General features: G+C 35.3%; 1 protein-coding gene across 1 annotated transcript in view; it reads right to left on the bottom strand.

Annotated features, from left to right (window-relative positions):
• LOC124519917 (bifunctional heparan sulfate N-deacetylase/N-sulfotransferase 4-like) overlaps positions 1–25538 on the bottom strand; it is a 403122-nt gene that overhangs the window by 86729 nt on the left and 290855 nt on the right. The window contains exons 6-7 of the mRNA XM_047090382.1: positions 15112–15297; positions 12847–12975 (exon numbers count right to left, since the gene is read on the bottom strand). Coding sequence (XP_046946338.1) covers positions 12847–12975; positions 15112–15297 — 315 coding nt within the window. The remainder of the gene's footprint in view (positions 1–12846; positions 12976–15111; positions 15298–25538) is intronic.

Genomic DNA, 25538 nt, shown 5'->3' on the forward strand with positions numbered 1-25538 from the left:
TCAGTGCAGAGGAGATGACCAGGTCATGACCCAGAGTTTGAATTTTATTCTAAGATTAAATGAGGTGCCATTGGAGGGCTTTAAGAATGGCTGTGACATGGTTTGCATTTAACAATATTCTGACTGCTCTAGGAATAATGGATTCTGTGTGGCCAGATGGTAGCAGAAAGAGAATGGATCCCATGTCTTGTAATCTCACTATGGAAATGGAAAGGAAAAAATGACTGGTTGGGATATACTTTGGAAGCAGAGTTGACAGTACTTACTGATGGATTTATTCATTCAACAGGAACAGGACCTACTATGGGGACATCTTGTAAGAGGAATGTGTTCTGATGTTACTGGGAGTTTGCCTGCTCACTAGAAAGTCATTTCCAAAACCATAAAAATTCAGCCAATGACTCCTTGCCTTGTAAGTCACTACGGCTGCGCTTGTTCACAGATGGGCTGCTTCTTCAAAATCTAAATCACTAAAGATTCAAGAGTCATTATATGCTATAGCACATACCTTTTAAAGATGCATTTGGCAAAAGATAGGATAAAAGCTGCTTCCAGTTTGGGGCAATGTGATGTGTTTAAGTTTCTTTTTTATTTCTCTAAATAGCTCATAATTCCTAAACTCTGTGTTTATGAGCGTAACATCTCAGCCCATGTAGAAAGCTCTGCTATATAGATTTGATTGCTTGAGCAAGTTGTTTAAGTGAACTACAGAATGGACTTCTGAAAAGAAATTTCGGGAGGATGGCAATTTTCAAGTCACATCTTTTATTCACATTTGATTTGAATGTGTACCTGTGTGTGAAAGAGAATTTAAGTGGATATAATAACAGCTTCAAGAAGGAGCAAAATTCCACTACTTACACTTTATACTTTGAATGTCATTATTGGATACCTTAAATTGTGTTAAAAGTGACAATTATAAATCAGGAAAACACTTCATGCTTGGAATCTTTTACATTGTTTAAGCTGGTAATTTTCATATAGTTCTAAAGGATGTTGGCAGTTGTGAACTTGCCGTTTACAAGAACATGACCTTTTCTTTACTCCTAAGTTTCTTGGCTCCTTCTCTGGTTTTAGTTAATGTTTCCACAGAGGTAATTGAATGCTGACTGTTCTGTTAGGTGTGAAGTTCAATGGAGACAGATCTATAGGATCAATGAATGTAGACATGAAGAGCATCCTTTCCCTTTGTGATAAGTAATGAAATCCAGCCTAGAGTTTTCTATTTAGTTTGTGGGATTGGGTTTTCTTATTTCTACTGAGTTCAACACATTCATCTAAATTAGCTATAATTATGTAAAAATTGGGAAGGTCTTCCATTTTTCATATAATTAATTTTTATATGCTAAACACAGAGATTGCTATAAATCTATTTATTACTCATTTGAGCAAAACTTCCACAATGGTCAGTGTTCACTATAAAGTATTAACAAAGTCTGGACCTAGTGTTCCCAGCAAACCTCTCTATTGTTAATAATAATAATAAAAGACCTTAAGATCAGCAACACTGACCACAAAAACAAAACCTTTTGACAAAAACATCTGAGGTACTTCTGTAGACACCAAAACCAAATTTACAAAGCAGTCTTGACTGGCCAAACAAGTCTTGACTGGCTGCATTTGATGACTCAATTTGTTTCACTGGAATAAAGAATAATGATAGAAATTTTATCATTTAAAAATAGCTCAGAAAGCACAATAAAATAACACAACCAAGGACATTTTCAGAAGCAAAACACATAATGAACTGAAAGCCTTTGTAAAAGAGAGTGTCTTTATCCCATGATTTATGTGTTCCAGCAGGGAGAAACAATCAAGCAAAATTCAAACTGTAAATAAACTCAGAGTTTATGGGCTGCTAACACATCTCAAGTATCATTTGATAATAAAAATGATATATGCTTCTACTTTTTCAAATAAGAATTCTATCCAAATTATTTACTTTTTCTCTGAAAAATCAAAGCACTTACTTTTTACCACATTTCATACTATCTGTGTAAAACAAATAGTAAGGGGACTAACATTATTCCCCCCGTTTTACAAATGGAGAAATTCTGAAGCATTAAGGAATATTATATGGCTTTTTTCTTATAATTAATAAAAATAAATAAAATAAAACAAGATTGTTTGAGTTTTGGTCACTTTGATACGTTCCATTCCTGTGGCCCATCTGATTTGATGAAAGAGAAAGGGATGGCTTTCCATTTATTTCTTCTTTCCACCCTTGACTCCTTCCCTCATTTTCCCTTCCCTTCCCTTTCTTCCTTTTCTTTCCATATTCCACTCTCCTTTTGTCTTCACCTCTGCCCTCTCTCTGCTTTCCTTACTCCTTCATTCTCCCTTTCTTTTCCTTTTCTTCTGACACAGCTCTAACAACTTGTGTGAAATAGCATGTGAGTAGACACAGACAGTTGGGATGCTATCAATTCCATTTATGCATTTATTCAACAAATACCTATTGAGCCAACACTTCATGCCTGAGGGTGCATATCGCATGGGTGAGGAAGATAATATTCACTAAGTGTAAAGATATCACTGTAAGCAGTATTGTTCATGTGGCTCCATGTGTATATATAGCAGTGCATCCTTTCCTAAACCCATGAGGGGCCCAGGTGAGGAAGAGAAAGTAGAGGTGAAATCTGAGGGATAAAAAGTGAGGTGCAGGTGGGAATACTAGGGATAGAAAAGCACTGCCGGCATAAGAAGGGGTATATACTATTGTCCTCTATATAGGACAGATCCTGTAATGTCAGCTAGAATTACAGATAAAAATTTATATTTGATTCTGCCACCCCCTTGCTTAAATCCCTTCCCTTCCTACAACAGAATAATAATATTCAAACTGTCCACATGTCATACAAAACTTTTGTGATCTCACAAGAGTAAGATCTTATGTTACCTTCATCTTGTGCTCCTGCAAACCCCAGACATTTACAGATCCCAAACTTGCAATGATGGCTTTACCTCGCTAACTTTAGCTCTTCTCTCTGACTGGAAAACTGCCACTGCAAACTGTCACTCCACAACCCCATCATGTTACCTCATTTGTGTGATGAATCCCTACCATTGCTCAGCTCACTCAAATATCAACTCCTCTGAACAGCATTCCTATGCCTTCCTTGACTGAATTATGCACATGCATGAATATTCACATGTTAGAACTATTTTATACCGAACTCGTCAGGATGATCTCCTTAAAAAAATTTAATCATTGAGGAGGGCACCTGTTGGGATGAGCACTGGGTATTGTATGGAAACCAATTTGACAATAAATTTCATATAAAATAAAATAAAATAAAATAAAATAAAATAAAATAAAATAATCAATAAAGAAATAAAAAGATTGAGACACAAATAGCAGGGGGGGTTTGCCCTCCCAGCAATAGATGACACTGTAACAATTCGTTATAAATGAAGCCCGAGATTTCCAATTATTTTTAACAATAATTTTTACATTTAAGATTAGGTAAACCTCAAATAAAAATTTAACAAATAAATGTCAACTCAACCTAACTTCAGTGATAGAAACTTTTTGGCCTGCTGATAAGACTGTAGGGATAGAAATTGTAAGACTTTTTCCTTTTGGGACACCTGGGTGGTTCAGTAGGTTAGGCACCCGACTTCAGCTCAGGTCATGATCTCAGGGTTCATGAACTCAAGCCCTGAGTGGGCTCTGTGCTGACAGCTTGGAGTCTGGAGCCTGCTTCGGATTCTGTGTCTCCCTCTCTCTCTCTCTCTCTGTCCTTTCCCTGCTCATGCTCTGTCTCTCTCTCTCTCAAGAATAAACATTAATTTTTTTTAAATATGACTTTTTCCTTTCAATTCCTCAATGGATACCAGCAAGTTAAGTATTTACCTAAATACGTCTTATTAGATCAGCATATAGCCATTAATTAAGGAAAAATAAGACTAAGTAATTTGGGTCTCCAGAAATAAAAAAAAAACATGAAAATATCAACATGTTTTAGAAAAGAGCTCATATTTTTATTTTCACATTATCTGACTCCTCAGAGTAGCCAGGGGAATGAAGAAGGAATAAACAAAGTGAAATAAAGTGATACAAATGGTCTTTCTGCTTCACTGTACTTCAAAATTAGAAAAAAAACTATGAAGAAAAAGAAATAAGATATATGAAATACTTAGGTGTTACATAATTTGTGGAAAAGATGATAAAATCAAGATGATAAAATTTTCAATTTTAATTTTGTAGAGTCTCACAAAACCCACTTACTTTCCTACTATCCCACCAACCCACTAAGCCATATAAACAGTGATGCAGAGAGGTTTTATTTTTTTCTTATTACCACGAATTCACTGATTTTGCTCCCACACTATCCCTGAATGTCAAGAGCATTATGCTCCTAATGCTTATATATTACAAGCTTCAACATAGAGGGAAAAAATGTTTATCTATTGACTAACATCCACATAAACAGGAGGTTGTATTTTTTGCTGTTGAAAATTTATTTATGTTAAAGAGCTATTCTACCTCCTTTCACAAAATACTTTGGGGAAACTAAATTATCCAGTTATGCTAGATGAAATAGACTTCCCCAATAAAATATTGTTGTTTCCATTTATTTTTCTAGGGGAACAAAATTGAAGAAAACAATGCAATTTTATGGATTTGTTCATGGTCTAGAAATATATAGGAATGTAAATTATGTTCCATCAGGATCTGTAGCGACCATTGCATTAGAAAGAAACATGTCTACACAATAATAGCAATCTTCCTCTTATTTGGTGAAACTAAGAGAGTTCAGGTTTAGGTGACAAAAATATTCTGGCATGCTTTACATTCTGAACAACTAATTTCCATGTAAATCCTACTGTGGAAAATTAAACAAAAGCTGCACTACCTCCCAAAGTAGGAAAGAGCAATATTTCTTCACATTCTCTAGATCCCTGTACTAACTCTGATCCTGAATTTCAGTGTGAACAGAAAGAATAATATCATACATAGTGAGGCCACAGATCTTAGCTGACTCCAGATTTTACAAAGTCCCTGCTGTGAGTGTGAATCACTTCAGAAGTGCTGATTTATGTCCTTTTGTAAAGGTTAGTCCTGCAAATCTTTAAGGAAAAAAAAAAAACAGATAAAGGAAAAAAAGAGGTGACTGTAGATCTTTCTGTGAGTGGAAATAGAATTTTCCACAATCTATATTCTCTACAGGGGTCCATTCTTCTCACAGTTGGTGGCTCTTCTTCCAGGCTCTATGCCCCACAGTTCCCAGTAACACTAATTGCTTCAAAATCCTGCCCAGATAAACGGCAGATTTCACTATAGTAGAGCAGTTATAAGTCAATTTATTTATTTATTTTTAAAATACACAGTGCTGAAACACATGTAAAAAATCTCCTGTGACCCCGAGACAGAAATATTAACATATTATTTTGGAGAGAAATATATTTTGATGGAAAATATAATTGCTTGTTCTACATGAAATATTATCTGGTTGTTACAATTCTCTCTAAAGCACGGCATTTATAGGAAATCAAAATCAAGATCATAAAAGAATACTTGGATGCTTTGATAACAGTAATCGGTAATTCTTTATAATCTGCTCTAAAATAGACTTGGGATGTTTCCTGCATTTTATATTGTGCTGCACATAAAATATGCTTCTGTTTGTTATCTTACATATCTGATTCTATATTATTTCAGCACTAAGGAACTTGAAGTTTGGTTCAGGCTATTCATGTTGATGTTGTTCTATGCCTTACATCTGTCTTTTCTCTACTTTGTCTTAAGAGCCAGCACTAATCCAAAATGCACTGCACCTGCTATTAGATTCCAGGAACTTGGAGATTGATATACACGAAGAAGGAAAGCTCATTAAGCAGCCCAGGTGTATGAAAGTTCAGCAGACAGCACATGGAGAAGTATATCATTGCAGTTCCATTATACTCTACTGTCAATTTCAAGTACACCGCTCTTTCAGGCACATATTTTTTGTTCACCTGAATTTGCAATTGACCAAAATACAGGCAAGGGTTAGCAAGTCTAGACTCTGCTTTGAACTTTGGAAAACATAGATTTTCTGGCTCCAGTACTGCCATTTTAAGACATTCTAGAATTTAAACATCTTTAAGCATATCTGTTAAGAAACTTAGAAAATTCTATTTTCATATTGTTCTTTGCGTAACATAAAATTAAAATGAGTTAAAAAATTAAATCCAGTAGAACACACTCATTTCAAGCTTTTATAGTTACTGGTGACACCATCTGATAAGACTCCAGACTTCCTTTATTATTGTCAGCTGCTGCATATTTTATAGGTTAGTGTCTCAGCTTGAATGATGGTGGGTTACCTGGTATAAGCTGTTTCACCTCATACATGATTAAATTATATTTCTTCCTGTCTGAACAAAGATTATATTGAAAATACAGGAAGGATTCGGCACCAGGGAAATACATGCTAGTATTTGACAAGTGTGGAGCAGTGCAGGAAAATATCAATATGTGATGAGGTCATGATAGAATCTAAGAAAAATAAGAGGAAGTTATCTGAATGTTAAGTGAACAGATACCTAGCTATTCTTTTGAAATGCCATTCAAATGGCCCTCATATCATTTAATTTTCAATTGTTAGATTCATTTGGACAAAACAAATTGGTATTCAAGGATATGAAGAAACCCTGTTCTTTGCTGTTTCCTGAATCAAAAGTTTCACACAACAGTACTGTCACACAATAGTAACAGGAGTTCATATGTGAGTCAAGATGTAAAAATATATTCCAATTTGTATTTTCTGTTTTATGGTAGGTTAGAAAATAGTGACATATTTTATTTTGTTTTATTTATTTTTATTTTTACAATATTTATTTTTTTTATTTTGAGAGAGAGAGAGCGAGAGTGAGAGAGAGAGAGAGAGAGCAAGAGCAGGAGCAGGTGAGGGGCAGAGAGAATCCCAAGCAGACTCCATGCCCAGCATGGAGCCAGATGCAGGGCTCGATCTCATGAACTGTGAGATCATGACATGAGCCGAAATCAAGAATCAGATGCTTAATCTACTGAACCACCCAGTTGCCCCTATTTTTATTTTTTGAAGTTTATTTTTTTTTAGTAATCTCTACATACAACATGGGGCTCAAACTCATGACCATAAGATCAAGAGTTGCATGCTTCTTCCAACTGAGTCAGCCAGGTGCCCCAGAAAATAATCACATTATTTTAAAACATGTATAGAAGCAGGATGCCAGCTAGAGTCACAATTTATAAAACTGTTGAAAATGCATAAAGAAAAAAAAAACATCAGAGACTTTTGAGTACAGAAATGATACAGATCTATTCTAGAGGGGACAATACAAAATAATGCAAATTTCTAAATTGGACAAAGAACAAAACTGCCTTGATCTTGATGTAGTTTGTGCTGCCTCATCCCTTTGTAATATACCAGTTTTTTTTTAATTAAATATATTTAACAATGTTACATTAGTTTCAAGTGTATACATAGTGATTGTATAAGTCTATATGCATTTTTGTTTTATTTTATTTTATTTTATTTTAATTTTATTTAATTTTATTTTATTTTACCTTATTTTATTTTTATTTGAGAGAGAGAGCATGAGCAGGGGAAAGGGGCAAAGGGAGGGAGAGAGAGAGAATCTTAAGCATGCTCCATGCTTAGTGCAGAGCCTGACACAGGGCTCGATCCCACGACCCTGGGGTCATGATATGAGTCAATATCAAGAGTCAGACTGTCAACCAACTGAGCCACCCAGTTGCCCCAACAAGTCTCTAGGCTATACTGTGCTCACCACAAGTGTAGCTACAATCTGTCACCATACTATGCTATTACCATACCATTGACTATATCCCCTATGCTGTGCCTTTCATCTCCATGACTTATTAATTCCATAACTGGAAGTCTGTGCCCTCCCCTTCCCTCACACTGCCTTCCCACTCCCCTTCCCACTCCCCTTCACCCCCTTTGTCCACCCCCTATCCTCCCTACCCCCTGGCAACACCAATTTGTCCTCTGTATTTATGGGTCTGTTTCTGCAGAAAGGTTTGTGCCTTTTTGACTGCAGAGCAGAGTTGTAGAAGTTATAAACCAGAAAAAAAAAATACGTGGAACTTTTCAAGGTTATTTAAGCCAGTCCGCTTCCTTTAGGCAGATGAACTCCCAAGGCAATAAGAAAGAACTATATAGTTGTTGATTCTATTTTAAAGTACTCTAGAGAGGGAGATTCCAGGACATTCCCTCATATACTTTTTCCAGCTTTTATTAGCCTCATAGTATGTTTACATACAAATGAATCCAGAAACTACCAATCTATTCAGAATAATTCTGCTAAATCTGTCAGTAATATTTCTTTCAGTATACTGATGATGGAAAATTTTTTTCTTGTCAATACATTTCCATTAATACATCTACTACTGAATTTCTTCCCATTTTATCTCATTCTTTTATGTGTATGCATGTTGATAAGTTACTCTTTCTTCTTTTCCTCTGACCTTACAATCATAGAGTATAACCAAGTTTATAATGCTGGTTTGTAATATTTAAAATTAAACCCACTTTATATTTTTTAATGTTTTACAATGAAAGAGATATACCTAGTGTCTAGCTGAGTAAGAATAGAACCACAGATTTTTAGCATCAAATGAGATATTAAAAGTAATAGATTCCATATTCCTACAACATTTCTGTTAGGGCAATTTCAATGACAAGGAACTTAATATGTCATGAGGCAGGCTATAAGATTTTCTGGAAGATTTAATCTAGTCTTATATAATATTTATTCTTATACAATGCTGTAATTATGCCACTATTTTCTTTGAAAATAATTTTTGGGGTTTTCATTATTTCCTGTTAAATTTTGTCTTGCTAGATTTGGTCTATCATTCCAATGTGCTAAAAACTGGATGTTGATATTATTATCTGGAGTATTTACTCTCACTCCTATCTTTGTGTCATTCTGTCTATATCCCTATCCATCCATTCATCAACATACAAAAAACCCAATAGGACAAACAAAAATCCATAGATCATTTACAAATTCATTGAGAGAATTACCATACAAGAGAGATATAATATTTGCTAAGTATAGCATTCTTATTATGTGAAAGTATAGATCATCAATTAAAAAATAAATTAAAGCTAGATTGGCCTTTAGTCTTTAGAGTTTATACTAATACTAGTGATCACTTATCCTACTTATAAGTTCTCGCAAAATCACTTTTCCATATTACGAGTCAATTGGAACAGTAAGTAGAGGAAGCGATGATTTCTGGGTGATTTCATGGGTTTTGAATGCCTCCTACTAAAAACATATCTTCACAAGGGACTTTGATACCTAAAATAATGCATCTCTTGGGAACTGGTTCTGTTAGAATATAAATATTCTTAGAGTTAGCATATTAAATTCATATCAACTGCATATCTTCACATCAATGAACTTACAGATTTTTTTCTTCAGCATGGTTTTGGTGAAAGAGTAAGGAGATAATGTTACTCTGACAAAGAATTAAGTGATGGCTGGAGAAAAATAATAGATCAAAGGGGAAGGCTGGGTGTCAGTATGATATTTTCTCTTTTTGTTTTCTTTTTTCCTCACTCTATTCCTGTAAGCCCATTCCTTGCCAGACCTGTTGAACCATCTAACTTGGAATTGTAATTAAACAGTCTGAATATTTCTTTTCTCCATATCAGTGTGAATACTGATCATAGCCCATCACCTGAGATGCTTCTCTATTTGTAATAGGACACATGCAAAAGAAACTTCTAAGCTTACATTCCAAGCTTCTTCATTCATCACTTCCTCCTCTCTTTCTGTGTTGCTCATTTTATTTCATTCACTTTCAGACTGCTTCCCACATTAAGTCTTTCATTTGGTGTGATTAATTTATGTGTCAGCTTGACTGGGCCATAGAGTACACAGACAATTGCTCAAATATTATTTTGAGTGTGTCTGTGAGGATGTTTTGAATGAAATTAACAACTGAATTGGTCAACTGAGTAAAGCAGATGGTTCTCTCTAATGTGGATGGACCTCATCCAATCAGTTGAAGACCTGAATAGAACAAAAAGGCTCATCATCCTGTGAGTAAAAGAGAACTCCTTACTGATGGTTTTGAGCTAGAACATTGCTTATTTGTTTGTTTGTTTTTTTGCCTTCAGATTTGGATTGAAACATTGGTTCTTCCTGGATCTTGATATTGCCAACCTTTGGACTGGAACTACACCATCAGCTCTCCTGATTCTCAGGCCTAAGGTTAATCCTTAGGACTTGTAATAGAACGACATCATTGGTTCTTCTAGGTCTCCAGCTTGCCAATTGCAGATATTGAGACTTATCAAACTACATAATCACATGAGCAAATTCTTTATAATAAATCTCTGTCACCCTACCATCACTCACCCTACCGGTTCTGTTTCTCTGGAGAACACCGACTAATACGTCTTGTAACTTCTGCCTACACAGGTCTGGAACTAAGGCCCATTTTGATGGGTTCCATCAGATGCTGCCTGCCACCTGGCTCCCTAGATTGCTGAGTAGCATCAACTTAGATTGTTTATGGGTGTACACTATCCATGTTGTGAGCAACATTGTTCTTTAATCTCACATCTTTGTGGGCTGCCATTTGCCAGATACAGGCTTCATATTACCATACTTTATGATGTCCTATATTATTCACACTTTGACCATTGCTCTCTCCTTTACTCATGTATCCTGTTTTGAGTTCACCATTAATTCACAATGATCAAGTAAGCACAGCTGTGAATGGATGCAAAAAGCCTCCTGAAACTTCCCTCCTCTACTGTTCCATTCCACTTGCAATTAAAATCAATCTGTGTGACAGTGACAATCTTGTAAAAGAAGGTTTGCTATAGTTAGTGTTGTTTTGTGAGTTCACAAGTGCTAAAGGTAGAAATACTATATGCCAAAAGTCCTCTATTTTATTTAAAAGGCCAACTATAACTCTCTGAATGATGCTTTATGAAGGGTACAATACTGAATTCAAAATTAAAAAAAAAGTTTTATATCCATCTTTTTAATGGAAAGTAGACAGGCATTCAGGTAATTTACAGTAGTAGCCATCAGACCTGTGGGCAAGAGTTTTAGGGGAGGCAATCATCAGTGCTCTGATACTTATCCTCTTCCCCTTAAGAAATGGTTAGTGCAAGTCAAGAGTGTAGCCCTGATATGAAAAAGGTAGGAAGAAGTGATCCTTGCCTTTGTGGAGATCAAATTCTCAATTAGTGAAGAAAGGAGTAAACAGAAAGGTTTCCCACATCTGCTTTCATTAACATCCATGTGCATACTTCAATTCCAAAAATAATACTTATAGAATATCTTGATATTTTTTTAAGTGTCAATGAGTTTGAATTACACACAAAACGTTGAGGTATCTCAGACTTAGGTCCATTAGCAATACCTCTGAGGCACATTGAAGATTGTCCAGTTCAACTAACTTGTTTTACAGAAGAACAAGCAAGTTCTGAGAAATCGTTTCTTGTGAAAGATCATAGAGCATCCAAGCTGTTCACCCGTTTAATATCACCCAAACACAACAGACCTTTTTAAAATTTTGTTTTATTTTCAATAACTATGTCATTTGATGAAAAAGTTTTCTTTTTATTATTTTTGATTGATTATTTTGTATAAGGCATTTTAACCCCCACTTCCCTACTCCTTCAATCCAATTTACAGGTTTTCATTTTACACAATGTAGGTTTATTTAATTTCTTCCGGCATTTAAAATACCTTATAAAATTATTTAAATAATTCATTTTAAACATACCTTCACCACAGACAACTGAGCTGTAGTTTTGTTTAATGCATGAATCTTTTTCTCTGAGTATGAAAATTTCTTACATTAAGCATAGCATATGACATACTGCTTCATACTTTTTGTGTGTACTGAGATGTAAAAGAGGAGATGCTTTTGTAAGACCTCAGAAATTAAATATTTATGGGAGAAAAATAAAGCTGAAATAATTTCAGCATTATCTAGTTATAATATATTCCCACCTTGATATACTTTTACACACAACCAGGAAATAAAACTGTAAAACTTTGAAAGATGAAAGGACACAATTAAAGAAAAAAGGGCCAAACGTTCTACCTTTGATTCCAAATAAACTTAGTGGAGATTTTAAAAATAGGCCTCAGATGACCCTGGTATGCAAAGATAATACATAGCTACATATTTATTTTTAATTTTTAATTTTTTAATTTTTATTTATTTATTTTTTCATTTTAGAGAAAGAGAGAGAGAGAGAGAGAGAGCACACAAGCAGGGAGGGGCAGAGGGGGAGAAAGGATCTCAAGCAAGCTCCAAGCTCAGTGCGGAGCCCAACTAAGGGCTCGATTCCACAACCCTGGGATCATGATCTAAGCCAAAATCAAGAGTCAGACACTCAACCTACTGTGCCACCCAGGTGCTCCTAGCTACATATTTTCAATGCAATTTTACATTGTGATCATTTTTAGAGACTGAATTGTGCATCTACTGATATTTAGAGCAATAAGCAAACTCAATTTATGGACAAAATATACATTCACTGATGATATTGTGAATATTAATTTTGGGCGAGAAAACTGCATTTTATTATGTCTTCACTACAATTCAAGAATAGAAGTCAACATTGAGATGCTATATTACATTGAGTTCTTAAATTCAACACATGCTTCTTAATAATTCTGTGTTATTCCTGATTGCAGATCATAAAAATTAAAAATCAAGTTCGAATAATTTGGAGATGTAGTCTAATTTCTTTCTAGTAGGGCTAGTATTTACCACCTTTTCTTGTGAAAGGGTTGGCAACAGAAACAAAAAGAAACACATATTTGAAAATCACATGTTATTATAAAAAACATAAATAGAATACATACCGGGTTTAGAAGGATTGTGAGGAAAAGTTCACCTCCTCTGATACTTTTATCCAATTCTTGGGGTCCTCCTGGATATTCTTTGTAGAAAATAGTGTGGGTGAACAACCCACAGGTCTGTCGAGGGAGGACCTGAGGAAAAGGGGAGAAAGAAGAGCACACTGACATGACTTAAGAGCTCCACCACTGTCTCATGACTTCAGAGTCTGCAAACTATCATTTTCTATCGGAGTTCCTTGGTTGCTAAGGCGAAAATCTTACTGTAATCAAGAGCTGGTAGGGGCGCCTGGGTGGCGCAGTCGGTTAAGCGTCCGACTTCAGCCAGGTCACGATCTCGCGGTCTGTGAGTTCGAGCCCCGCGTCAGGCTGTGGGCTGATGGCTCAGAGCCTGGAGCCTGTTTCCCATTCTGTGTCTCCCTCTCTCTCTGCCCCTCCCCCGTTCATGCTCTGTCTCTCTCTGTCCCAAAAATAAATAAACGTTGAAAAAAAAAAAAAAGAGCTGGTATTGGTGTAATTATCTAAATATTAAGGGAGTTGCCAGATCAATGCTATGGGACAGATAGGCTAAAACATTTTCGGGAAGTTCTAGAAATCTCACCTACCAGCTGAGTTATGTGAAAGGACTGACAAAAAATAAAAGCCTTCTTAGGATTAATTAATTTAAATATAGAGATTTTCCACATTTACATTTTTCATGGTATTAGGTCACTACTCTCTTTGCTTCTGAAATACAATCTTACATGGTACTCAGGTTCTAAGATTCAATTTTAGTATATGTGCTGCCGAAGCGAGCACTGGTTCTAAGATTCAAAAACAATCCATTTCCATCACTTCTTCCACTTTCATATGTTTTGTTTTTACTACACTGATTTTAAATTTTAATCACAGTAGTAGTCAAATCATTTAATGACTGCTTCTGGCATATTCTGTGGTTAATTCTGTTATAAATTTGAATGTTCCACACAGAAAGCAAATAAGTAATTTTATTCCAAAAGTTTGTTTTGAATAATAAACTGCTTATAATCTAAAGGAAAATGCATCCAATTGAACAGAGTAACTATAATTTCATATATTCTTTGCTTATAATAGTTTGTATTAAATTCAAACTAAATGAACGTATGTAATATTGGTTAAAATGAATGTTTTTATTTTATGATATGTCAACATGTAACTTAATAAAGGGAAAACGATACTTTCAGTCTGATTCAAAATTACATAAGAGCAATTCTTTCTATACTTCCTGGATTTTTATGAATGTCAATACCACTGTTTTCATTATTAGTAGCTCCATTTTTAAATCTGAGATTTTTAAATCTAGGATCTAGGTCTTCTAGTACTAGTTGTGGTTAGGCATGTGTTCTAGTGCTTTTTTTTTGTTTGTATGTTTTTAGATAGTGATTAAATAAATAATAGATATATGGATGGATGGATAGATAGATAGATAGTTCTAACAGCAATCTGAATAATGGATTGAGAAAATGTAAATATTTAAAGTAGGGAGAACAGTTTGCTGTTGCTATGATCTAGGCAACTGAAAATGAGAATATAACCTGAAGCCCCAGAAGTGGGGATGGGCATATTAAATGGACTATTTTATTTCAAAGTGAGGAATACCATATATTTTCCATTCCAATGAACACTTATAAATTCCCATCTAAAATTCATTTGATTCTATTCTCATTTATAGCAACTGATACAGCATTCTTGTATCATATTATTATTTTTTGAATCAACATATCTGGAAAAAATATATATACACCTCCACTTTAGTAGCATGCAAGGAAAAGAAAAAAGAAGAATAAAATAATATCCTAAGATACTCTTAAGTGTCTGAAAACCAAAGCAAACTGGGTGGATAACTTTCAGATGTTATTTGTTTGATTCTGTTAATAGTGTAGTGACTTGAGAGGCATTTGCTTGATCCATGGACCAATATTTTGCTTGGAAAACTCTCAATATGACCATCCAAACAAACAGACAAGGAGAAACTCCCAGGAGTATAGGGTCCCCAGACAAAACTTCAATTGAGAAACTGCAAGGATGATTCTTTTGAAACTCATTTTCAGTATCTTGAGCTTGTTTACACTTTGCTAAAACCACCCACAGCAAGCCAATAACATGCAAACAACGTGTTAATGGGTGACCTGTCACCACCATGGTATGTTAGGAACTTATGCTATCATGTCACAGAGGTCTGCAGTTATATGTTGTATTTATTCCACATACAGATATTAAGAGCCTTCAATACACATAGCAGTATGTGCTCACCATGATGTTATTGTGAATGAAGCCCTTTCGGTACCGTGCAGGTTTCAAATGTGGATATTCTTCAGTGCTGGTGACCTGAATACCCCAGACCTTCTTCCAAGCTTCATATAACTGAATATGAACCGGGTAGACCCCTGAGTGATGTGGTGCCACCGCGTAGCCCATGTTGATAGGGATTCCATGTTCCTAAAAGAAGGCAAGAACAACATTACATGGAGTGTGGTCAATTGAATTCCATTAAAATTGTTTCCATAAACATTATTTAACATACATTGAATTCTATGCTAAATACAAGAAATATAAAAACTAACATGGAGCTTTTGCCTTTCAGGAACTCATAATCTTATAGAACTCTGATTCTATCATAGACATAGTAAATACTTTGGCATGTGGTGTGTGGGTGATATTCATTCTGAATTTTGAATACTGAAAGTCTGGGGAGAAGATAGGAAGAGAACATGGTCTTTCCTTAGATAGTTATAGAAAAACAGTGTCACTTGAGCAAGTGCCCAAAGATGAAAGAGTGTGTGTGTTTATCTCTCTCTCTCTCTCTCTCTCTCTCTCTCTCTCTCTCTGTGTGTGTGTGTATGTGTGTGTGTGTGTGTAATGTTAAAGACAACCAGAAAGGTAAGTCTGAACTATAAAGTAATGAGCCTTTACTATGAACTAAGGGATTTGGAAAAAATTCGATTTAAATAGTGTAGATAAGGAAGCTCTTTGAGAATGGAGGGGCATGATCTGTTCTATGTTTCTGGAAGAAGGATCTAGTGAGAACACATTCAGATGAAGTAAAAGTGGGGAGGAAATGAATTGCAATGGCGCATTTTATTTATTTATTTATTTTAAAAAATTTTTTAAACGTTTATTTTTGAGACAGAGAGAGACAGAGCGTGAACAAGGGAGGGGCAGAGAGAGAGAGAGACACAGAATCTGAAACAAGCTCCAGGCTCTGAGCAGTCAGCACAGAGCCCGACACGGGGCTCGAACTCACGGACTGTGAGATCATGATCTGAGCCGAAGTCGGACGCTTGACCGACCGAGCCACCCAGGCACCCCTGCAATGGTGCATTTTAAAGGGAACATGGGTGTCCAAGCTAGGTTGAATTTTGGTGGTCCAATTTCATTTCATTTCATTTCATTTCATTTCATTTCATTAGTGTTTATTTATTATTGAGAGACAGAGAAAGACAGAGCATGAGCATGGGAGGGGTAGAGAGAGGAGGAGACACAGAATCCGAAGGAGGCTCCAGGCTCTGAGCTGTCAGCACAGAGCCCGATGCGGGGCTCTAACTCATAACCCATGAGATCATGACCTGAGCCAAAGTCGGACGCTTAACCAATTGAGCCACCCAGGTGCCCCATGGTGTCCAATTTTAAAAGCCAGGGGCAAATGTCATATAAGACCCAGTGATGATTTGAAGGGTAAAGGAAAAGCCAAATTAAGGTTTTTTCCTTGGTTTTGGTTCACAGCAGCTCAATTCACTTTTTATGAAACATACACTTTACTATGAAATGCTTGCCCTGGGTAAACAATTGAGTCTAAAGGAAAACAGGTATATATTTAAAATAAGAAAATGAAAAAGTTGTTGAACAATGACATTAGATTGCAAGGTATATGATATAGATCTGCAGTTTTCTAATTTCTCCTTCTTTATATTTCTCCCTTTAAATGCTTTTCTGCTTTATAAGACACCTTATAGGATTGAATCTCATCAATGAGGTTATAAATGAGAGTGTATAGTATTATATGAAAGTTGATTGAATCAATAAGCTGAACACAAAAGTGTTGACAATTGCCATTAATATTTTCCATTATATGGCACACAGCATAAGAAAAGAATTCAGTTTGGCATAATAAGCAAGCAGTGAATGGATCAAATATCTATAGTGCCTAAGTCACATGTCACACTCAGCTCAGAAGATGGACCCTAAATATTTTGCTTCATTTTCCATCATTTTCCTTTCATAGACTGACTCTCATTGTATAGCCAAATCTACCTCTCTTTCATCAAGACTATGTGTTTTCTAACATCTATTACAATAAATGACTCTGTAGAAAGACTGAATTATGAAATCAATGCTATAAAATGAGCTAGAGTCTTTTGCTAGGCACTGGGGAAAACTAATTTCTTGCTGTGTGCAGAAGAAAAATACTTTCCCAGGAGCTTATACTTTCAATATAAGGCAAAGTTGGAAATGTCCAGTAACAAAACTACTTGGAAGCTGCCTACGAGCAGGTAGCTACTGTTATTTTGATAGATCACTGGGGGTCATGTACTGGGAAAAGCCTTAGTTCTCTTGGCTTAGTTCCATGTTGCCCAGTGAATCCTTGCAAAGTGTCCAGGTATCATCAGGTAGCCAAGTGTGGATACATTGGGTATAAGATACAGATGAACTTCCTCATCAGAGAAATATAGGGTCAAGTGTGTTCAAACCTTTCTATCTGGTAAGTAGAACTCGTATGACTGATATTTAGAGAAGCACTCCTGATTTATAAGAAAGGAAAACCAATCTGTTATACTCTCATTACTCTTCCATGATTCATATGGAGGTTTTGTAATAGTCTAATCCCATGATTTGCAAATAACAAAATCAACAATATATGAATCCTCATATCTGTACTAATCATGGTGCTAGTCCTCATTTACTATCCCCATATAATATTTTATTCCAAACTTGGGGCCTACAACACTAGATAAGTATGTAAATGTCCTAGAAAGAAAGAGATGAAAAGTGAAATCATGAAGAAAATTGAAACATCAAACAACTATATCTCCTCAGGAAAAAAAAAAAAAACGTTTCAATTTTGACAGGTAGTAAAATGAATTGTAGAACTTTCATGAAAAACCAGAAGGTAAAAAGCAATTGATTTAGTGAGTAGGAAGGAAGGGGCAGTAAAAGGATTTTATTATATTTATTGATTTCTAGGGGCTCAATGTTACACTGCTCATAAGGTCATCTTATCACACTGACAACCAGAGCTCAATCAAAATAGTAAATCACACTAGATAATTATGAGTTTATACTTTTTCAATCTAAATGATAACACAAAATGAAAAGTAATTCCCTAGAAACTCTTTTTCTCTTATCAAGAAGCTTGCTGAACTGGAAACCTTCATACTTTACTGCCTAGAGCTTAAAACCCACTTCACAGAGATTTGGTCAACTAAAAAGTGAACTAAACGTACCTATAAACGATCACAAAAATTAACAAAATTTAAAAGATTTGCTAATATGAATAAAGGAAGCATTTGAAACTATAGGAAGAGAAATAAAATGGCAGAATAAACTAATTCAAATATGGTTTTTATTATTTATTAAAACAATATCTTTATAGGATCTAAGATTTCTATGACATTGCAAAATGATATCACAGATATTTATAATTAAACTTGATTAAATTTTCCCAGTTACATTAAATTGCTAGTTGATTGGGAAATGAGATAATGTGGTAATTTACAGACTATATAAAAATAGGGTCACCAGTTTTCAATAACTGGAATAAAATAAAATGTATTTAGCATTAAACTTTCAATAGTAGATGAAATGATCTCATTTAATTTTTCTTTGTTCCTACTGATCATATCTGCTTACAGTTGCTAAGCACATAATATTTATGAAGTGTTTTCACATTTTTCTGATGAGATCCTCATAAGCACCCTGTGAGGTGGCTTAGATGTTATTATCAAATGTGGAAACTGAGGCTCAGGGAAGGCAAATGACTTGTTCATGTTCCTAAATGTCAGAGCTAAAATTATAATCAAGTCTTCTAAATTCACAGATTTTACATTTGCTTTTCTACTAAGTTGTTACTACTGTGAGCTCCCACTCCAACCCCAGTTAATGATTGGAAGTACTTTATAGACAGAGAATTGATTCTAATACATATTTCTGAACTGTAACTCCTATCTACTCTATTTTCATTTGGAGAGGTTATAAAGCAAAATTCTACCTTTCCCAAACTTCTCCGCAGCTCTCATTTGTTATGCACTCAGCTGATTATTGCACTCAGCCAATTAGAAGTACTCAGACATATTTTAGAAGGCAGTAGATGGGCAAATGCTGAAGTGTGGTAGCTCCTGGCTCCTGTTATTGACACCAAGGTCTTGAAAATAGGAGACTTTTCTGAGGCAGTATTTGGTGCCCATTTGCAGGGCAGCAGTAGAAACTTACGCTTCTGCCAGAGCTCCAGTGGCAGCTTTGGAAGTGGTCATTTCTCTAGGGAAACAGTTCTGTCTGGCTTTGTGAGTCCTTTGAGAGGAACAGCCTAGACTCTGCTTCATCAGCCTTTCTAAAGTTTTTGGAAGCACTTAAATTGCTAAGTAAAAACTCCCCCTGTTTAAAATAACTTCAAGTGGCTTCTGCTTCTAGCATGGAAACCTTACTGATACGGGTAGTTCTCGCTCCTTTATAATAAGTATGAAAAGTTTAAGGAGTTCAGATGAGATGTCAGTGGTTTGAATTCTAGGAAAACAGAGGAGTAAGAGATTGCTAATGCAGTGCCCAACATTTCTTCAAGAAAACTCATTGATATATGGCAAACACCTATTTGTCTAGTTGGATACTATCATGTAATATATATGACTACTTAATTTTATGTACTCGTCAGCCAGTGGTAATGATAGAGAAAATAAGTATGAGACTAGTTTACTTAAATAATAAATACCCCAAGTATTTAACACAGAACAACATGTGGTGAAACCATGTAAAGTAGGGAACATAAAGAAGGAGAACAAATTCTCTTGAAAGACCGTTGCTCCAATGGATTAATCTTGATGAACACAAACACCTCTGTGTCAGCATGCATTGCAACATCCCTTTGTAGGATAACTACATACTAATGAATGGGCAAAGAGATCTGTAGGCATTACATGCAAAGATAGAAAGAACCATGGGTAAGCTTGAGCATTACCCTGGTGCTACCATTTATGATCAGTCAGTGCAGATACTTTTTTAGAAGACCTGATATACCATAGGGAGCCAGAGGAAAAAAGGAGAAAAAAAGGGCTCTTGGAGGTCAGGAGAGATCCCTGGATCCTTCACAGATATTTGGACAGAAACCTGAAGAATGGATGAAGGTCTTGATACAAGGATGATGAAGAGCCAGAAAAATGGTATTTTTCCTATTATTATCTCCTTATATTTGCATTTCAGGAGATATTGCCTGTGAAACCAGCCCACAATACATTTAGGATGGTTTTAAGCATTTTTTTTAAGTGTTTATTTATTTTTGAGAGAGAGAGACAGAGTGCAAGTGGGGGAGAGGCAGAATGAGAGAGAGATACGGAATCTGAAGCAGTCTCCAGGCTCTGAGCTGTCAGCACAGTGCCAGATGCGGGGCTCAAACTCAAGGACCTTCAGATCATGACCTGAGTGTAAGTCGGAAGTTTCACTGACTGAGCCATCCAGGCGCCCCTATTTAGGATAGTTTTATATTTCCAGCGCTTAGCAGCATGCCTGGTACATTGATGGTGTTTAACAAATATTTTTTAAAGGAAATGATAAATTTAAAATGTTATTAAATAAATTTAATCATTTTATATTTAATAAATGAATATAAAAGGAAAACAAATAAAATAATGATTGCATAAATGAATAAATTCACTTACTTGAGTAACGATATAATGCATTAAACAGTATCCTGTTGAACATAAAGTACTGATTTGTACTCGGATATACACGATTTCTAGGGAGCGACACTAGTGCTAAAGAAAATAGATCTCATTATCTATTTTTCCTTTTAATAAGGACTTGGAATCATATTGTCAGCTTTGAGAATGACCCTAGGATTATTGATTTTCCACTGTGTTTTGGGAACTGAAATTGTCTTCTGTTTTCATAAGTGATAAAAGCAATGACTGTGTGACCCTAGAAATTGGCTGGGTCAGTCCTGACACTTTTTGGACTGAAGCCTAGTAAATGGTGACAAATGTCTGGGGAGCTCTGTGTTACAAATGGATTTTTCTTTTGAAAAAGAAATAGCATAGCAATGGTGTTGCTTCTACAGTGTGAACTTTCCGATCCTAAGTAGAGTTATTTTGGGCAATTGAGACTTATCCCCCTTTAATATTCTTGATCCTGCTGAAGGTCTACTTTGCTGCCTAAAGGAAACTAACAGAAAAACTAAGTAAGTCTTCATTAACACTGTACAAAATGTAGTTGATTAGGCATTTGCATTGTTAATTTTTTGTGGTTAGAACTCTTAATTTATTGACAACATGTTCAATACATTTTGGTTCGTTAATTTTCTTTTATTCAATACATATTTATTATGTACATGATGTATTAGAAATCATTTGAGGTGCTGAAAATATATCAGTCAACAAAACAGACAGAAATCCTTGCCATCAAGAAGTGTACATTTTAATAAGATGAGATCAAGATTACACAAAATAAGCAGGCAAATGGTATAATATATCAGAAGATGCTAAGGGCTATGGAGAAAAATAAAGCAGAGAAAGGGGGGGGGTTTGAATGAATATGGGTTGCAATATTAAACAGATTATTTAGGAGGGCTTCCCAGAGAAGGTAGTATTTTGAATCAAGATCTGAAGTTGTGAGGGATTAAGCCATACAGATAACTTGAGGAAGATCATTCCAGGCAGAGGTGACAGTACATACATTGCTCTGAGTTAAAAGCACTTCAGGTGTTTTTTTAGGAAGAATAAGAATTCTTTTTTTGTTTGTTTTTTTGTTTAGAGCAAAATTAGCAAAGGGGGAGAGTCGTCGTAAGAGATGCTATCAAGAGGCAGGGTTGCTGCAAATAGTCTTACGAGTTGACTGAACAACTCCAGGGGACACTATTCACATTGATTATGTTTTCATGGAAGCTATATAAGGCAGCATTGCTGAAAAGAAGGAATGGGTGTGGATCATTTGGGTGCCTATATGCTACTATCAGGATGTTGGTATTACCCCAAGTGAGATAAGGAGCTACTGGAAAGTTTTTGCGTACATAGATGATATAATATAGCCTACCGTTACAAAAATTCTTCTGAATGCTGGTAGCTGACTAAAAGGAGGTAAGGCAGAAACTAGTATCCTGTTAATAGGTTATTGAAACAATCTAATAACAGCTTGGATCAGGATGGGGACAATGTAGTTAGTGAGGAATGATTTTAGATCTGTATATATTGTGGAGCCACAGGATTCAATGACTGATTGAATAGAAAACATGAGATAAATGCTCAATTAGAAGGATAGAATCTGCATCAAGTGATACTGGGAAGTTAAAAAAATTAAACAGGTTTTGGGGAAAGAGAGGACATATATTTGACATTAGACATCGAATTCGATATGTCAGTTAGGAAGTCAAATAAACCAGTTTAACATTCAGAGGAGAGTTCAGCTTGAGATCTAAATTTGAAGAGTTATCAATATATAAATTTCATTTAGAGCCATAAGACTCATTAATATCATCAACAGAATTAATGCATAAATAGAGAAGTCTAAGGATAGATCTTACAGGGGGGAAGGGGGTGGTTAACATTACAAAGAGAAGAGAAGAAATCCAGAAAATATACTAAGAAAGAGTATTTCAAGTGAGATGGGAGGAATGCCAGGAATCTACAACAAAATAGGAGCCAATTGAAGAAAGTGTTTGATAAAAGAGTCTGAACAACATGTATAGAGCTGATAATAGATGAAGTTAAATGAGAAAATAAGAATTGCCTGTTGGTTTAAAATATTAAATATTGGATGTGCATTGGTGAACTGGACAAGAGTTCTTATGGAGAAGCGGAGGGAAAGCATATCAGAATGGATTTAAGAGAGAATGGGAAGAGCTGAAACAGGGACAAGTGAGTATTAAAACTATTTCAAGAATTTTAGCTAAAATGGAGAGTCTAGAAATGGTGCTGTAGCTGCAGGATGCAGCAAACATAAGCACAGATTTATCTAAAGATGGGAGTAAGAGCAGTATGTTTGTACACAGAGGGAAATAATTTAGGAAAGAGGAGAGAATTTCTGGAATAATGCTCTTGAACCATTGGAAAGGGGTGAGATTGAGTGCAAAAGGAAGGAATTTGGTCTTTGCATTTCTAGTTCTTTTATTCATTGTTTCAAGACAGAAGGCAAGATTGTGTGCTTCTGTCACAGAATATCAGCCCACAATTTATATTTATATCATTATTAACACAGTTTATGTTAACTGGCACCGATATATCCAAAAGCTTTTACTAAATAATTATGGCCACATGAGTAACTGTCTATAAAGATTATTATAATTATTAGATTTTTCTGTAGGCACATTAAAATTATACCTATTATTATGTTTTCATTTCATTATCATCATGTTGAAGTAGCAGTTGTGGGGAGCATGTGGAAGTTCACTTCTAATTTATTGATTTTTCTATCCAGTAAAATAAGATCATCAGCTGAGAATGGGGATGGGGAAGATGTGGGGTAGTTTGCAGAAAGAGAGGATGAAACAGTGGCCTAGAGGAGTAGGATGATGAGTAAACTGAGGAGTTTCAGTGTACCTTCTGGGCAGCATTGAGGGTCTATTGAGTCTGCGGTCATGGCTTTAAAATGAGAACAGTTAAGTGTTGGTCCCACCACATTCAGTTTCAGGGGTAGAGGCAAAGACTAGGTAGAGATTTGGATCCAAACAACGTTGAGGCTTTGCAGGGGAGTATTATGGACCCAGAAGTGCAAAGGATTTCAGAGGGTATTCAAGGGAATGCTTATGATGATGGGCTCTTGAAATAAACTGAATAAGGAGAATAAGGATGAAAACAAGCACCCGAGAACAGTGAAGGGTGACAGAAATGTGACATGAGGATATCTCATGAAATGCCAGACTGCATTTCAGTAGCTTTCCCTTCATTGTTGCCTCTGCTACATGGCAAAATTTAGTGCTAGATTTAATTTAGTAACAAGAGAAACAGTACCGGATATTAAGTATTTAGAGCTTCTGACAATGCCCTTCACCTGGAAGAAATGATAACATTAAAGAATCTTAGATGTGTTAAGAGTCAGATAGAAACAAGAATAGTATTATCTCTCCATTATTACATCTTTTCTATAGTTACAATAAGCAGAAACATGCAAAAAGAAGATGCTCAAAATAATTTTGGTTAATAAAATCGACATCATTTCACAATATGTTTCACCTGTAATTTTATCTCCAGTAAATAATATACTTGATTTATCTTGTCATATCTTCTCTCCATTCTAAGAACCTCATGAATTTATACACACTACACATTAGTTATTTTTTTAATTTATTATTATTATTGTTGTTGTTATTATTAAATCTGATTGCCTATGTTCATGGAATAAAGCACTGTTTTAGGTGGGATGGGTAGGGGATGTGTGTGCGTGGATGTGTCTGCATGTGTGTGTACACGAAGTGGACATGTTGAAGAGGGCAACTTGCCCTTTTTAATGAGGCTAGAATGCCCTTGGTTTTCTGATGTTGAACACATTTCCAAACCTTTTAGGTGCTTCCACAACTGTATAGTTGATGGGCTAGAATCGGTAATTTAAACACATTACTTTGCAGAAATAGATTTGCATAAACTATTACTTTCCCTGAGCAATAGGATATATTTCTAATATTATTTTTGAGTAAAGCTGAGATTTATCTTAGGAGTCATTTTTCCCCTTAATGTCAACTTAATGCAGTTATAGAAAAATGCTTTAAACATTTTGTGTGGCATGTGCCATCTCTCAGGTTGTCAATTCCCCCACCCTCCAAATACACGGTCTTATTTCATTTTTAAAATCCTTCTGTGACATCCTGTGCCTTCTCTAAGAGTTAAAATATTCATATCTGCAATTTTTTCTAATGTTGGGGAACGTTTACCACCATGTGAAAAAGGTTAAAGTTCATCAGACAGAAAGTAAATTTATGTTAATAAATGGTACATATATAGTCAAAAACACCTAAATTATGATTGCTTAAATAAATGCCTATAAAATATTAAGGTATTATATTATTCTGTAGGTATGTAGATGTTTCAAGTTAAAATCATACCAAAATATTATTATTTCCATTTTGCTATCATCATGTTACAGTGGCATTATATTTGGAAATCAAAGCATTGATACAGTTCTCATCTCAAAACAATCTGACTTCAAGTATTCTAATTCATCTGTATTATCAATCAGTTTTAACTCTCTCCACTGTCAACATGTTTGGAAACAATTCTCATATTCTCCTATTGCTCAAGTTACTGCAGATACGACTGCAGGGAACTGAGGTGTCAACTATAAAGAGGTAATCATGGTATGATGAAAATGTTCAGCCACTATAGGTAAAGCATGAAAGAAACTATCAAGCTGAAAGAATTTTTCAAATTGAAGAAGGCAAAAAAGAAAAAAAAGAAAAGAAAAATATATGGTAACAAGCACTCTTGAAAATTATCCAATTTGAATAAGGTAGACTCAATACAATAGGGAGTTAAGTAAAAAACAATTCTTGA

This window comes from Lynx rufus, unplaced genomic scaffold, assembly GCF_022079265.1.
Source record: "Lynx rufus isolate CCGP_SWC_20201006 ecotype Redwood Valley unplaced genomic scaffold, mLynRuf1.p SCAF_3, whole genome shotgun sequence".
Classification (NCBI taxonomy): Eukaryota; Metazoa; Chordata; class Mammalia; order Carnivora; family Felidae; genus Lynx; species Lynx rufus.